Source organism: Hemiscyllium ocellatum, chromosome 5 (assembly GCF_020745735.1).
Source record: "Hemiscyllium ocellatum isolate sHemOce1 chromosome 5, sHemOce1.pat.X.cur, whole genome shotgun sequence".
Taxonomy (NCBI): domain Eukaryota; kingdom Metazoa; phylum Chordata; class Chondrichthyes; order Orectolobiformes; family Hemiscylliidae; genus Hemiscyllium; species Hemiscyllium ocellatum.
In genome coordinates this window covers 125568377-125584424 of record NC_083405.1, presented here as the reverse complement: position 1 = coordinate 125584424, position 16048 = coordinate 125568377, and the positions used below count along the sequence as shown (strand labels likewise).

Here is a 16048-nt window from a genome sequence, read left to right as displayed (position 1 = left end):
AATCTGCCTGGTTTAAAATATAAACAAAGGCAATTTAACTTACAATCATTATTAATTAATGCATTCTAGTTGGTCATGTTCTGACATGTTAGAGTCTAATGTCAATCAATCGCCTTTCCCCATGAATCATTATTCTTGCAAGTTATCCTGATGTGAACAAGACAAAATGCTTAGGCAGAATGTATTTGCAGCAATATTCAGACTGAGAAACTCTCAGTGTGGTCTCCTCTACATTGAGGAGAGGGGACACCTACTCGCAGAGCACTTCAGGGAACATCTCGGGGACACCCGCACCAACCAACCCCACTGCCCCGTGCCCAAACCCTTCAACTCCCCCTCCCAGCCTGCCGAGGACACGCAGGTCCTGGGCCTCCTCCATTACCACTCCCTTATCACCTGATGCCTGGACGAAGAACACCTCCTCTTCTTCCTCAAGACCCTCCAACCCCATGGTGTCAATGTGGATTCCACCAATTTCCTCATTCCCCCCCCTCCTCCCAACCCCAGTTTCAACCTTCCAGCTCAGCACCATCCTCATGACCTGTCCTACCTGTCAATCCTCCTTCCCATCTATCTACTCCACCCTCCCCTCCGACCTATCACCTTTTACCCCAACCTCCATCTACCTATCGCACTCTCAGCTACCTTCCCCCAGCCACTCCCACCCATTTATCTCCCCACTCCCCCGAGGCTCCCAGCCTCATTCCTGATGAAGGGCTTTTGTCCAAAGTGTCGATTCTCCTGCTCCTTGGATGCTGCCCGACTTGCTGTGCTTTTCTTAGACTGGTGTTTTCCTGAACTTTCAGAACAGCATTCCCCTGTGAACCAAGGGCTGCATGTGCCACTGTGGCTGTAGGCCAAAAAAACTCTATGTAAGTCACACCTGTCCCAGAGCTGTGTCATTACACATCTGGCCAAGATGATTAAAAGTGAATTTTTGTATTTTCTCCCCTCAGTTGAGCCAATGTACTTTCCAGCTATCCCAGTAACTTTCCTTAATGAGCAGCCAATGCCATTCCAGCCACTGGCAATTTTCTGCAGGATCAAAGATCCATACTGACAGCGACAAAATCTATTCAGTGCAAGACCCTGAACAAGGAGCTGAGAGAGGGAAGTGATGCATTGAATGGACAGCAACAGAAACGGCATGGTGGCACAGTGGTTAGCACTGCTGCCTCACAGTGCCAGAGACCCGGGTTCAATTCCCGACTCAGGCGACTGTGTGGACTTTGCACGTTCTCCCCGTGTCTGCGTGGGTTTCCTCCGGGTGCTCCGGTTTCCTCCCACACTCCAAAGAGGTGTGGGTAAGGTGAATTGGCCATGCTAAATTGCCCGTAGTGTTAGGTAAAGAGTAAATGTAGGGGTATGGGTGGGTTGCGCTTCAGCGGATCGGTGTGGACTTGTTGGGCCGAAGGGCCTGTTTCCACACTGTAAGTAATCTAATCTAAAAACAGGCACTTGGCCCAATTGTTCTTCACATCATCAAATTTTGACCAGTGGATGGCACTTATAGATGACTGCGTCCACCAGGACGTGACATAATGATTGATGTGTTCCATAAGTAACCGGTCAGGAGGTGTGGTATGATCTTTTTTTCCAATGAGAGACAATGCCAACCATTTGTTCAGTACAACACAGCCATCGCAAAGGGTCGTATCCATCCATGGCACAAGTATATTGATTGAAACATTGTTTTTGACACAGAATTAACTCAAGGAGGGTGGACAAAGACTCACCTCTGCAGGTGCAGCAGTGTTTTGATTTTGTCTTTCTCGTGACCATTGCGGCCATTCGTCAGTTTGTAATTGCCGAAGAAGGAGATACAGCTGGAGCACTGGCAGCCGACCAGAGGAAACGGAAAGATGGAGCAGCTTAGAGAGGCATCGACCTGAAAATCAGGCCTAGAGCAGAAGAGAAGACAACCACACTTAGCAATGATGAAGTAAAATCACACATTACCAGAAATCAGATCACAGGGCATTGCAACCCTACTCACACTGAAACATCACGGCCAACAACACCCTAGTCTACATCTTTTCGGCCACCAATGTTTCTCATTTACTGTCTTGCAAACCTGTGCCTCATTGTCTTCATTGGTCACTACAGATCCTTCCCTTCATAGTCCTTCATCTTTCCTCCACTGCCATCCTTCCTTCTCTTCCCTCCACATTGTCATCCATCCACCATCCATTAGGAGTCAGCGATGGCATTGTGGATAACATTGTTGCCACAGAATCAGGAAGCTCTGGGTTAGAGTCCCACTGCAGGGACCTGAGAACAGTTCTGCAAGAGCACTTTGTTTGATTGGATTAGATTCCCGACAGTATGGAAACAGGCCCTTCGGCCCAACAAGTCCATACCGACCCTCCGAAGAGTAACCCACCCAGACCCGTTTCCCTCTGAATGATGCACCTAACACTATGGGCAATTTAGTACGGCCAATTCACCTGCCCTGCACATCTTTGGACTGTGGGAGGAAACCAGAGCACCCGGAGGAAACCCACACAGACACAGGGAGAATATGCAAACTCCACACAGACAGTCGCCCGAGGCTGGAATTGAACCTGGGACTCTGGTGCTGTGAGGCTTGGAGGTGCAATTTTTTGGCTGTAGACGTTGCCTGCAATTCTGGTCTCCTTCCTATCGGAAGGATATTGTGAAACGTGAAAGGGTTCGGAAGGATGTTGCCAGGGTTGGAGGATCTGAGCTACAGGGAGAGGCTGAACAGGCTGGGGCTGTTTTCCCTGCAGTGTTGGAGGCTGAGGGGTGACCTTATCGAGGTTTATAAAATCATGAGGGGAATGGCTAGGATTAATAGATAAGGTCTTTTCCCTGGGATGGGGAGGGTCCAGAACTAGAGGGCATAGGTTTAGAGTGAGAGGGGAAAGATATAAAAAGAGGCAACTTTTTCATGCAGAGGGAGGTGCGTGTATGGAATGAGCTGCCAGAGGAAGTGGTGGAGCCTAGTACAATTACAACATTTAAAAGACATGTGAGTGGGTATAGGAATAGGAAGTAGGAAGGGTGTGCTGGCAAATGGGACGAGATTGGGTTGGGATATCTGATCGGCATGGACGAGTTGGACCAAAGGGTCTGTTTCCATGCTGTAGAGCTCTATGACTTGTTTTTTCTCTCTCTCTTTCTCTCTCTCTCTCATGCTGATATAAATATCCCAGGTTACAAACCCATAAAGAAAATCAGCAGGGGAGTATTCCCTGTATACTGTGTGGATTAAAGAAGGTGAAATCTGTTTGGAGGTGCAGGACAAGGCAAGCTGCTTAATGAATACATTTTGTTTCCAACAAGTGAGTCAAACAGTCAGGGCAGGCAGGGAAAAGGTAGGACTAATAATTTAAACTGCATTTATTTAAATGCAAGGGGCCTAACAGGGAAGGCAGATGAACTCAGGGCATGGTTAGGAATATGGGACTGGGATATCATAGCAATTACAGAAATATGGCTCAGGGATGGGCAGGACTGGCAGCTTAACGTTCCAGGATAGAAATGCTACAGGAAGGATAGAAAGGGAGGCAAGAGAGGAGGGGGAGTGGCATTTTTGATAAGGGATAGCATTATAGCTGTGCTAAGGGAGGATATTCCCAGAAATACATCCAGGGAAGTTATTTGGGTGGAACTGAGAAATAAGAATGGGATTGTATTATAGACCCCCCAATAGTCAGAGGGAAATTGAGAAACAAATTTGTAAGGAGATCTCGGCTATCTGTAAGAGTAATAGGGTAGTTATGGTAGGGGATTTTAACTTTCCAAACATTGACTGGGACTGCCATAGTGTTAAAGGTTTAGATGGAGAGGATTTTCTTAAGTGTGTACGAGACAATTTTTTGATTCAGTATGTGGATGTACCTACTAGAGGAGGTGCAAAACCTGACCTATTCTTGGGAAATAAGGCAGGGCAGGTGACTGAGGTGTCAGTGGGGGAGCACTTTGGGACCAGCGACCATAATTCTATTTGTTTTAAAATAGTGATGGAAAAGGATAGACCAGATTAAAAGTTGAAGTTCTAAATTGGAGAAAGGACAATTTTGATGGTATTAGGCAAGAACTTTCGAAAGCTAATTGGAGGCAGATGTTCGCAGGTAAAGGGATGGCTGGAAAATGGGAAGCCTTCAGAAATGAGATAACAAGAATCCAGAGAAAGTATATTCCTGTCAGGGTGAAAGGAAAGGCTGGTAGGTATAGGGAATGCTGGATGACTAAAGAAATTGAGGGTTTGGTTAAGAAAAAGTAGGAAGCATATGTCAGGTATAGACAGGATAGATCGAGTGAATCCTTAGGACAGTATAAAGGAAGTAGGAGTATACTTAAGATGGAAATCAGGAGGGCAAAAAGGGGACATGAGATAGCATTCGCAAATAGAATTAAGGAGAATCCAAAGGGTTTTTACAAATACATTAAGGACAAAAGGGTAACTAGGGAGAGAATAGGGCTCCTCAAAGATCAGCAAGGTGACCTTTGTATGGAGCCACAGAAAATGTGGGAGATACTAAATGAATATTTTGCATCAGTATTTACTGTGGAAAAGGATATGGAAGATATAGACTGTAGGGAAATAGATGATGACATCTTGCAAAATGTCCAGATTACAGAGGATTAAGTGCTGGATGTCGTGAAATGGTTAAAGGTGGATAAATCCACAGAACCAGGCGTACTCTGTGGGAAGCTGGAGAAGTGATTGCTGGGCCTCTTGCTGAGATATTTGTATCATCGATAGTCACAGGTGAGGTGCCGGAAGACTGGAGGTTGGCAAACGTGGTGCCACTGTTTAAGAAGGGCAGTAAAGACAAGTCAGGGAACTATAGACCGGTGAGCCTGACATCAGTGGTGGGCAAGTTGTTGGAGGGAATCCTGAGGGACAGGATGTACATGGATTTGGAACGGCAAGGACTGATTAGGGATAGTCAACATGGCTTTGTGTATGGGAAATCATGTCTCACAAACTTGATTGAGTTTTTTGAAGAAGTAACAAAGAGGATTGATGAGGGCAGGGCAGTAGATGTGATCTATATGAACTTCAATAAGGCGTTCGACAAAGGTTTCCCATGGGAGACTGATTCGCAAGGTTAGATCTCATGGAATACAGTGAGATTAGTCTGGGGCTGTTTTCCCTGGAACGTCAAAGGCTGAGGGGTGACATTATAGAGGTTTTTTTTTTTAGATTACTTACAGTGTGGAAACAGGCCCTTCGGCCCAACAAGTCCACACCGACCCGCCGAAGCGCAACCCACCCATACCCCTACATTTACCCCTTACCTAACACTACGGGCAATTTAGCATGGCCAATTCACCTGACCCGCACATCTTTGGACTGTGGGAGGAAACCGGAGCACCCGGAGGAAACCCACGCAGACATGGGGAGAACGTGCAAACTCCACACAGTCAGTCGCCTGAGTCAGGAATTGAACCCGGGTCTCAAGCGCTGTGAGGCAGCAGTGCTAACCACTGTGCCACCGTGCTGCCCAAAATTACAAAATTATGAGGGGCATGGATAGGATAAATAGAAAAAGACCCTGGGGTGGGGGAGTCCAGAACTAGAGGGGATAGGTTGAGGGTGAGAGACGTAGCTTTTTCACGCAGAGGGTGGTACATGTATGGAATGTGCTGCCAGAGGATGTGGTGGAGGCTGGTACAATTGCAACATTTAAGAGGCATCTGGATGGGTATATGAATAGGAAGGGTTTGGAGGGATATGGGCCGGATGCTGGCAGGTGGGACTAGATTGGGTAGGAATATCTGGTCAGTGTGGACCGGTTGGACCAAAGGGACTGTTTCCATGCTGTACATCTCTATGACTCTATGTTTAGTATAGAGGAAGAATCTGACAAGATAGCCTTAGAAGGGGAGACGTTGGGTCCAGTGGATGGGGTGGAATTTATGAGGAGGACGAGGAACTGGAAAAGCTGACCACAGGTAGTGTGGCTTGAATTCCAGGTTGTTGGAGAATGTGAGCATACCTGGAATATTGCGAACAGTTTTCCATTTCCTTATCTGAGGAAGAATATTTTTGCTCTTGAGAGAGTGCAGCAAAGTTTACCAGACTGATTCCTGGGTTGGCGGGACAGGTGTACAATGAGAGATTAGGATAGTGTTCGTAGAGTATGGAAACAAACCCTTAGGCACGGTGGCTTAGTGGTTAGCACTGCTGCCTCACAGCACCAGGGTTCTGGGTTCGATTCCTGCCTGTCTGTGTGGAGTTTGCACATAATCCCCGTATCTGCGTGGGTTGCATCTGGTTTCCTCCCACAGTCCAAAGATGTGCAGGTCAGGTGGATCGGCCATGCTAAATTTCCCACAGTTGTAGTGGTTCTGCTCGCCGAGCTGGAAGTTTTGGTTGCAAATGTTTCGTCCCCTGGCTAGGAGACATCATCAGTACAAATCTTCGCACAAACTTTGAATTTCCCACAGTGTTAGTCGGGGGAAATATAGGATAGGGGAATGGGTTTGGGTGGGTTTCTCTTCGGAGGGGCGGTGTGGACTTGTTGGGACGAAGAGAACTGTAGAGAATCTAATCCACACTGACCATGTTCCCAAACTAAACTTGTCCCATTTGGTCCATATCCCTCCAAACCTTTCCTATTTATGTACTTACCCAAATGTCTTGTAAACGTTACAACTGTACCTGGCAGTTCATTCCACACACTGACCACTCTGTGTAAAAACATTGTCCTTTTTAAGTAGTTCTCCTCTCACCTTCAAAATATGCTCCCTAGCTTTAAAAGCCCCTACCTTGTGGGGGGGTGGAGAAATAATTCCGCTGTTCACCTTATCTATGTCCTTTATAAGGTCACCCCTCAACCACCCATGCTCCAGTGAAAAATTCCCAGCCTACCCAACCTATTTTTATAACTCACCTTCCATATTCAGCAAGATCCTGGTAAATTTTTTTTGAACCGTCTCCAGTTTAATAACATCCTTCCTATAACAGGGTGACCAGAACTGCAGAGAGTACTCCAGAAGAGGCCTCACCCAAGTCCTGTACAACCTCAACAAGACATCCCAACTCCTTCCCTCAAAGGTCTGAGCAATGAGGGAAGTGTGCTAAATGCCTTCTTATCCACCCTTTATAACTGTACCACAAATTTCAAAGAATTATGTACCTGAACCCCTGGGTATCTCTGTTCTACAACACTACCCAGGGCTCCATCATGAATTGTATATGTTCTGCCTTCATTTGTATTACGAAAATGCAAAACCTCTCATTTATCAGATGTTTCAGTAAGAACAGAGAAGATGGTAAAAGAGGGGGAGGTGTGGCATTGTTGGTCAAGGACAGTATTACAGTTGTAGAAAGGATGTTTGGGGACTCATTAACTGAGGTAGTATGGGCTGAGGTTACAAACAGGAAAGGAGAAGTCACCATGCTGGGAGTTTTCTATCGGCCTCCGAATAGTCCCAGAGATGTAGAGGAAAGGATAGCAAAGATGATTCTCGATAGGAGTGAGAGAGGCAGGGTAGTTGTCATGGGGGACTTCAACTATCCAAATATTGACTGGGATCACTACAGTACAAGTACTATAGATGGGTCAGTTTTTGTCCAGTGTGTGTAGGAGGGCTTCCTGACACAGTATGTAGACAGGCCAACAAGGGGCGAAGCCACTTTAGATTTAGTACTGGGTAACGAGCCTGGCCAGGTGTTAGATTTGGAAGTAGGTGAGCACTTTGGAGACAGCGATCACAATTCTGTCAGGTTTACTTTAGTGATAGAAAGGGATAGGTGTACTCCACCGAGCAAGAGTTACAGCTGGGGGAAGGGAAATTACAATGCAATTAGGAAAGATGTAGGAAGCGTAGAATGGGGAAGGAAACTTCAGAGGATGAGCACATTAAAATGTGGAGCTTATTCAAGGAAAAGCTCCTGTGTGTCCTAGATAAGTATGTACCTGTCAGGCAGGGAGGAAGATATAGAACACATGAGCCGTGGTTTACTAAGGAAGTGGAATCCCTGGTCAAGAAGAAGAAGGCTTATGTTAGGACAAAATGTGAAAACTCAGGGCACTTGAGGGTTACAAGGAAGTCAGGAAAGACCTAAAAAGAGAACTCAGAAGAGCCAGGAGGAGACATGAGAAGTTGTTGGCAGACAGGATCAGGGTTAACCCTAAAGCTTTCCATAGGTATGTCAGGAATAAAAGAATGACGAGAGTTAAATTAGGGCCAATCAAGGATAATAGTGGGAAGTTGTGTGTGGAGTCAGAGGAGATAGGGGAAGCTCTAAATAAATATTTTTCAACAGCGTTCACTATAGAAAATGAAAATGTTGGCGAGGAAGATACAGAGATACTTGCATATAGACTAGAAGAGATTGAGGTTCACAAGGAAGAGGTATTAGAAATCCTGCACTGTGTGAAAATAGACAAGTCCCCTGGCCGGATGGGATCCTCTGGGAAGCCAGGGAGGAGATTGCCGAGCCTTTGGCATTGATCTTTAAATCATCATTGTCTACAGGAATAGTGCCTGAGGACTGGAGGATAACAAATGTGATTCCCTTGTTCAAAAAGGGTAGTAGAGACAACCCTGGTAATTACAGACCAGTGAGTCTCACTTCAGTTGTTGGTAAAGTGTTGGAAAAGGTTATAAGAGATAGGATTTATAACCATCTAAAAAAGAATAATCTGATCTGGGACAGTCAGCACGGATTTGTGAAGGGTAGGTTATGCCTAGCGAATCTTATTGAGTTTTTTGACAAAGTGACCAAACAGGTAGATGAGAGTAAACCGGTTGATGTGGTGTATATAGATTTCAGCAAGGCGTTCGATAAGGTTCCCCACAGTAGGCTATTATACAAAATGCGGAGGAATAGGATTGTGGGAGACAGAAATTTGGATCAGTAATTGGCTTGCTGAAAGAAAACAGAGGGTTGTAGTTGATGGAACATGTTCATCTTGGTGTCCAGTTACTAGCGGCGTACCGCAAGGGTCGGTGTTGGGTCCACTGCTGTTTGTCATTTTTATAAATGACCTGGATGAGGGCTTAGAAGGATGGGTTAGTAAATTTGCAGACGACACTAAGGTCGGTGGAGTTTTGGATAGTGACAAAGGATGTAGTAGGTTACAGAGAGACATAGATAAGCAGCAGAGTGGGCCGTGAGGTGGCAAATAGAGTTTAATGTGGACAAGTGTGAGGTCATTCACTTTGGACAGAGTAATTGGAATGCAAAGTACTGGGCGAATGGTAAGATTCTTGGGAGTGCAGATGAGCAGAGAGAGCTCGGTGTCCATGTATGCAGATCCCTGAAAGTTGCCATCCAGATTGACAGGGTTGTTAAGAAGGCGTACTGTGTTTTGGCCTTTATTAATAGATTTCCGGAACCAGGAGGTTATGCTGCAGCTGTACTAAGCTCTGGTACGGCCACACTTGGGGTATTGTGTACAGTTCTGGTCACCGCATTATAAGGAGGATGTGGAAGCTTTGGAAATGGTGCAGAGGAGATTTACTAGGATGTTGCCTGGTATGGAAGGAATGTCTTACGAGGAAAGGCTGAGGGCCTTGAGCCTGTTCTCGTTAGAGAGAAGAAGGTTGAGAAGTGACTTAATAGAGACATATAAGATAATCAGAGGGTTAGATAGAGTGGACAGGGAGAGCCTTTTTCCAAGTATGGGGACAGCAAACACGAGGGGACACAACTTTAAAGTGAGAGGAGATAGGTATAAGACAGATGTCAGAGATAGTTTCTTTACTCAGACAGTAGTAAGGGTATGGAATGCTTTGTCTGCAATGGTAATAGATTCACCAATTTTAAGTACATTTAAGTCGTCATTAGACAGGCAAATGGACTTACATGGAATAGTGTAGGTGGGATGGGCTTCAGATTAGTATGAAAGGGAGGTGCAACATCGAGGGCCGAAGGGCCTGTACTGCGCTGTATGTTCTATCTAAATTAAACATCATCTGCCACTCCTCAATCCATTGGCCCAGTTGATTAAGATCTCTTTGTAACCTTAAATAGCCTCCTTCACTGTCCACTATACCACCAATTTTGGTGTCATCTGCAAACTTACTAATCATGTCTCCTATATTCTCATCCAAATCATTTATATAAATGACCAACAAATGTGGATCTTGTACCTATTCCTATGGAACACCGTTGACCACAGGCCTCCAGTCTGAAACACAACACTCTACCATCACTCTCTATCTCCTGCGATTAAGCCAATTATATATTTAGATTAGATTAGACTTACAGTGTGGAAACAGGCCCTTCGGCCCAACAAGTCCACACCGACCCGCCGAAGCGAAACCCACCCATACCCCTACATTTACCCCTTACCTAACACTACGGGCAATTTAGCATGGCCAATTCACCTGACCCGCACATCTTTGGACTGTGGGAGGAAACCGGAGCACCCGGAGGAAACCCACGCAGACACGGGGAGAACGTGCAAACTCCACACAGTCGCCTGAGTCGGGAATTGAACCCGGGTCTCTGGCGCTGTGAGGCAGCAGTGCTAACCACTGTGCCACTGTGCCGCCTAACTGGCAAGATCACCCTGAATCTAACTTTATTAATTAGTCTACCATGTGCAACCTTATCAAAGGCTTTGCTAAAGTTCAAGTAAATAACGTCTACCACTCTGCCCTCAATCTTTTTGTTTATGTTCTCAAAAACTCAATCAAGTTTGTGAGACATGATTTCCCACACACAAAGCCATGCTGACTATCCCTAATCAGTCCTTGCCTTTACAAATGCATGTAAATCCTGTCTTTCAGAATCTCCTCCAACAGCTTACCCATCGCTGATGTCAGCCTCCCAGCTCTGTCGTTCCTACAGCCTTTCTTAAAGGCACAGCATTCGCTGGAGTTCAGAAGAACGGAAGGGGTGAATTTATAGAATTCTGACAGGATGCGACAGGGTAAATGCACCAGGGATATTCCCAATGGTAGGAGAGTCCAGAACCAGGGGTAACAATCCAAGGATATGGGGTAAACTATTCAGGACTAAATGAGAAATTTCTTTCCCAGAGTGGTGATCCTGTGGAATTCTCCAACCTTAGAAGCAGTCAAGGAGAAAACATTGATTCCTTTAGCCCCAAGTGCTATATCCAACTCCCTCTTGAAATCAAAGGGTATGAGGGAAAAGCAGAGACAGGCTATTGAGGTGAATGATCAACCACGCTCATAAGGAATGACAGAGTAGGCTTAAAGGGCTGAGTGGCCTACTACTGCTTTCAGTGTTTGTGTTAAACACATAATCAGCTCACTGCATTCTTTCAAACTAACTGTTTAAAACTGTTTATAATCCAGGCTGTGCTTATGCAAAATGATGTTCTGAAGACCCGTTATCTTGACGTTGCCAACAGCACCTGACAGATGTTCAAACTCCACTGACCAGGATCTCATGTCTCAGTTCTGGAGTGTGAGGGGCTGTATCGCATTTAGAAATACTTAACCTGCTGTCCCTGCCAGAAGAAAAACAGCTACACACCCTTCAATTTAAAACAACATCCTCATTTTATCTATCCTATTCAAACTTAAAATACAAAAAGGAACACACTTGTGGTTTGAGATTCCAACTTTAGTTAGTTACACCAGCAAAATACACACAAAATCCCAGGTTTCCGGAGTACTGAAGGATTACATAATCTGGCATCCAGCCACTCAGTCACAGAATTTGTACTGACAGGCCATACTGACAGGAGCTATTCCTCCTCATCCACCCACCTTTCGATCAATTGGCATGGTATCCATCTGTCTCATACCACCATGCCTCCAGTACCTCACCTGAGGTGACCTTTCTTTCTACACAAGCCTGGGCAGCTAAATAAATACCGTGGCTGGATCGACAACACGTGGACTGAAGCAGCTCAAGACGGAGGCTCAGCATTACCTTCTCTAGGGAAATTAGGGATGGGCAACAAATGTTGACCCAGCCAGCAACACCCACATCCTGTGTAAGAATCCAACAAAATAAGGAGACCCATGCAGCATACAGTACTTTAGGTTTCAACAGCACCCCACAGTGTTGTAACAGCTCCCTATTTTTATACTCCATCCCTTTGTAATAAAGGCCAGCCTTCCACTTTGACTGTACAGAACCTTTTTACCTCTGCATTCTCAATGATATATACCTGGGCAGCACGGTGGCTCAGTGGTTAGCAATGCTACCTCAGAGTGCCAGGGACCCAGGTTCGATTCGGGGAAATGACTGCGTGGAGTTTACACATTGTCCCCGTGTCTGTGTGGGTTTCCTCCCGCAGTCCAAAGATGTGCAGGTTAGGTGACTTGTTCATGCTTAATTGCAAGTAGCGTTCAGGGATGTATAGGTTATTACATTAGCCAGGGTTCAATAGAGGATATTAGCAAGGTTTGTAGCTCAGGTTGAGGTTTAGGGTGTAGGTTTACTCGCTGAGCTGTAGGTTTGATATCCAGACGTTTCATTACCTGGCTAGGTAACATCATCAGTGGCTGCAAATGTGTTGCTGGTCAAAGCACAGCAGGTTAGGCAGCATCTCAGGAATAGAGAATTCGACGTTTCGAGCATAAGCCCTTCATCAGGAACATCATCAGTGGCGACCTCCAAGTGAAGTGAAGCTGTTGTCTCCTGCTTTCTATTTATATCTTTCTCCTGGATGGGGTTCCTGGGGTTTGTGGTGATGTCATTTCCTGTTTGTTTTCTGAGGGGTTGATAGATGGTATCTAGATCTATGTGTTTGTTTATGGTGTTGTGGTTGGAGTGCCAGGCCTCTAGGAATTCTCTGGCATGTCTTTGCTTAGCCTGTCCCAGGATAGATGTATTGTCCCAGTCAAAATGGTGGGTTTTTTTCATCCATGTTTATGGCTATGAGGGAGAGAGGGTCGTGTCTTTTTGTGGCTAGCTGGTGTTCGTGTATCCTGGTGGCTAACTTTCTTCCTGTTTGTCCCACATAGTGTTTGTAGCAGTCCTTGCATGGAATTTTATAGATGACGTTGGTTTTGTCCATGGGTTGTACTGGGTCTTGTAAATTTTTGTTTGAGTGTTGGTGCTACTAGGATTCCGAGGGGTCTCAGTAGTCTGGCTGGCATTTCTGAAACTTCTTTGATATATAGTAAGGTGGTTAGGGTTTCTGGCTGTGTTTTGTCTGCTTATCGTGGTTTGTTCTTGAGTCACAGTAGAAAGAAAGGACAACCGAGAATTACAAACCTGCGTATACAGAAAACCGACAAACACTGACCAAATACTCAACTACACAAGCAACCATCCCAACACACACAAACGAAGCTGTATCAGAACACTATTCCAATGAGCCACCACACACTGCAGCACAGACGAACTTCGGAAAACAGAGGAGAACCACCTATACGACGTATTCAAGAAGAACGGATACTCAAAAAACACAGTGCGCAGATTCCTCAAGAACAAACCACGACAAGCAGACAAAACACAGCCAGAAACCCTAACCACCTTACCATACATCAAAGAAGTTTCAGAAATGCCAGCCAGACTACTGAGACCCCTTGGAATCCTAGTAGCACACAAACCCACCAACACTCTCAAACAAAAACTAACAAACTTAAAAGACCCAGTACAACCCATGGACAAAATCAATGTCATCTACAAAATTCCATGCAAGGACTGCCAGAGAATCCCTAGAGGCCTGGCACTCCAACCACAACACCATAAACAAACACATAGATCTAGATACCATCTATCAACCCCTCAGAAAACAAACAGGAAATGACATCACCACAAATCCCAGGAACCCCATCCAGGAGAAAGATATAAATAGAAAGCAGGAGACAACAGCTTCGCTTCACTTGGAGGTCGCCACTGATGATGTTACCTAGCCAGGTAATGAAACGTTGGGATATCAAACCTACATCTCAGCGAGCAAACCTTAGAGGATATTTGGATAGGGGATGGATCTGTGGTTACTCTTTGGAGGGTCACTTGTTGGGCTGAAGGGCCTGTTTCCACACTGTAGGGATTCTATGATTTCATAGAGCTATGTGGCCTCCCCATCACAGAGTTGCTTGAAAGACTCAAAGAGTATCTCCTTTTCCCTTCTTGATCACTCTTTGACTGGAGTAGCAGTGTGAAGTACTCAGTCCTAAACTTGATTAGTTCATTCCTATGTTTCCACTGTTAGCATTTAACCTGGATCAGCCCATCTCCCAAATTACAACCAGAACAATGGGTCAACCCTCACAATGTGCATCACTCCAGAACTTCATATATTGGAACCAGTGTGATGTTAATAACCGCAATGACATACAAATATTTTTCATTGTTGTTCATGCTTCCTTTTTAAATATTTTGAGAGCATGAACAGGCTGTAGGTTTTGCCTTGATCTAACTGTAAGTCTGCTTTTTTTAAAATTAAGGGATGTTAGCATCACCAATTGGCCAGCATTTATTGCTCTTGAGAAGGTGATGGTGAGCTGCCTTCTTGAGCCACTGTAATCCATATGTTATGGGTAGACCCACAATGCCCTTAAGAAGGGAATACTGTACCAGTGACATTTCCAAGTCAGGACAGTGATTGACCTGGTGGTGGTGTACCCATGTATCTGCTGCCCTTGTCCTTCTAGATAGAAGTAGTCAGGTATTCAGAAGGTGCTGCCTGAGGATCTTTGGTGAATTTCTGCAGGCAGCTTGTACATGGTACACACTGCTGCTACTGAGCGTCAATGGCGATGAGAATGGATACTTGTGGATGTTGTGCCAATCAAGTGGCTGCCCTGTCCTGGATGGTGTCAAGTTTCTTGAATGGTGTTGGTGCTGCACGATCCAGGCAAGTGGGAAGTATTCCATCACACTCCTGACTTGTGCCTTGTTGAAGCTGGGAGCCAGTAAGGCTGGCCTTATCATGGAGGGAAAGTTGTGGGTGAAGCAGCTGAAAATGGTTAGACCGAGGACACTTCGGCATTTTAATTTATCACCCAAGTCCAACAAATTACTTCCTGCGATAATTCACAATCCAATTGCTTTGTGATCTCTGCTCCTCCCCCCTCCCAAGCAACACAGACCACGCCTCTCTCTCTCTCTCTCTCTCTCTCTCACACACACACACACACACACACACACACACACACACACAGACGTTTGCATGGAATCATGTTTAGAATGTTAGGGAAGCACACTTTACTAACCTCCTCACTTCCCATGTTCTAAGTGACTCTAGGTTACGTGAAGCTTGTAACCTCTTCAGATTTAACTGCAATATCCAAATTATTACAGGAGTTGGTTCATTGAAAACCTGTTCTAACACCAGAGCAACATCCTCAACCTTCAAACGGCAGCCCTGCAAATTTAAACGTTTTGGTCCTCAGACTTATATGTACTTGTCTCATCTCAAGCCAGAAGATCTGAGTTCAAGCCTTGCACTCCAGGACCTGAGCAAGACTGTATTACTTACACAAAAAGTCCTGTTTAAAAGATATGTGCCCCATCTTTATTTCAACACGCACCATATCACAAGTACCTCATTGGACGCAAAATGCTTTGGAGCTTCCAGAGATCTTGAAAGATGCTATATAAATGCAAGTCTTTCTTTATTCTTTCTAATGAGGAACTGAGCCACATCACTGAGGCAATGTAGGCTAAAACAAAATGTGATTGGAAGTAAAAACTAGAGAAACTGTGCATTAAATGAAACAACTGTTAAATAAATGAGTTGGATGAGAATACAGAAGGCATGATCAGTAAGTTTGTGGATGACACCAAAATTGGTAGCATAGCAGACAGTGAAGAAGGTTTTCTAAGATTACACAGGGATCTTGATCAAACGAGGCAATGGACTGAACAATGGCAGATGAATTTCAACCTGGTTAAGTGTGAGGTACTGCATTTTAACACAACAAAAAGGGAAGGGCTTATTTAATTAACGGTAGGGCCTTGGGTAGTGTTTTATAATAGAGGGATCTCAGATACATAATTCTTTGAAGTTTGCATCTCACGAAGACAGGGTAGTTAATAAGGCGTTTAGCACACGTGCCTTCATCCCTCAGATAGGAGTTGGGAAGTCATGGTGAGATTGTACAAGACATTGGTGAGGCCGCTCCTGGAATACTGTTATCCAGTTATAGGAAGGATAAGCTGGAGAGGGTTCAGAAGGGA

The 16048-nt window shown here is 45.1% G+C and overlaps 1 protein-coding gene across 3 annotated transcripts in view; it reads right to left on the bottom strand.

Annotated features, from left to right (window-relative positions):
• The window catches only part of LOC132816157 (uncharacterized), an 83523-nt gene that overhangs the window by 21323 nt on the left and 46152 nt on the right, over positions 1 to 16048 (bottom strand). For all 3 annotated transcript variants that reach the window (XM_060825639.1, XM_060825637.1, XM_060825640.1), the window contains one exon: positions 1737 to 1901. In XM_060825639.1, coding sequence (XP_060681622.1) covers positions 1737 to 1901 — 165 coding nt within the window. The remainder of the gene's footprint in view (positions 1 to 1736; positions 1902 to 16048) is intronic.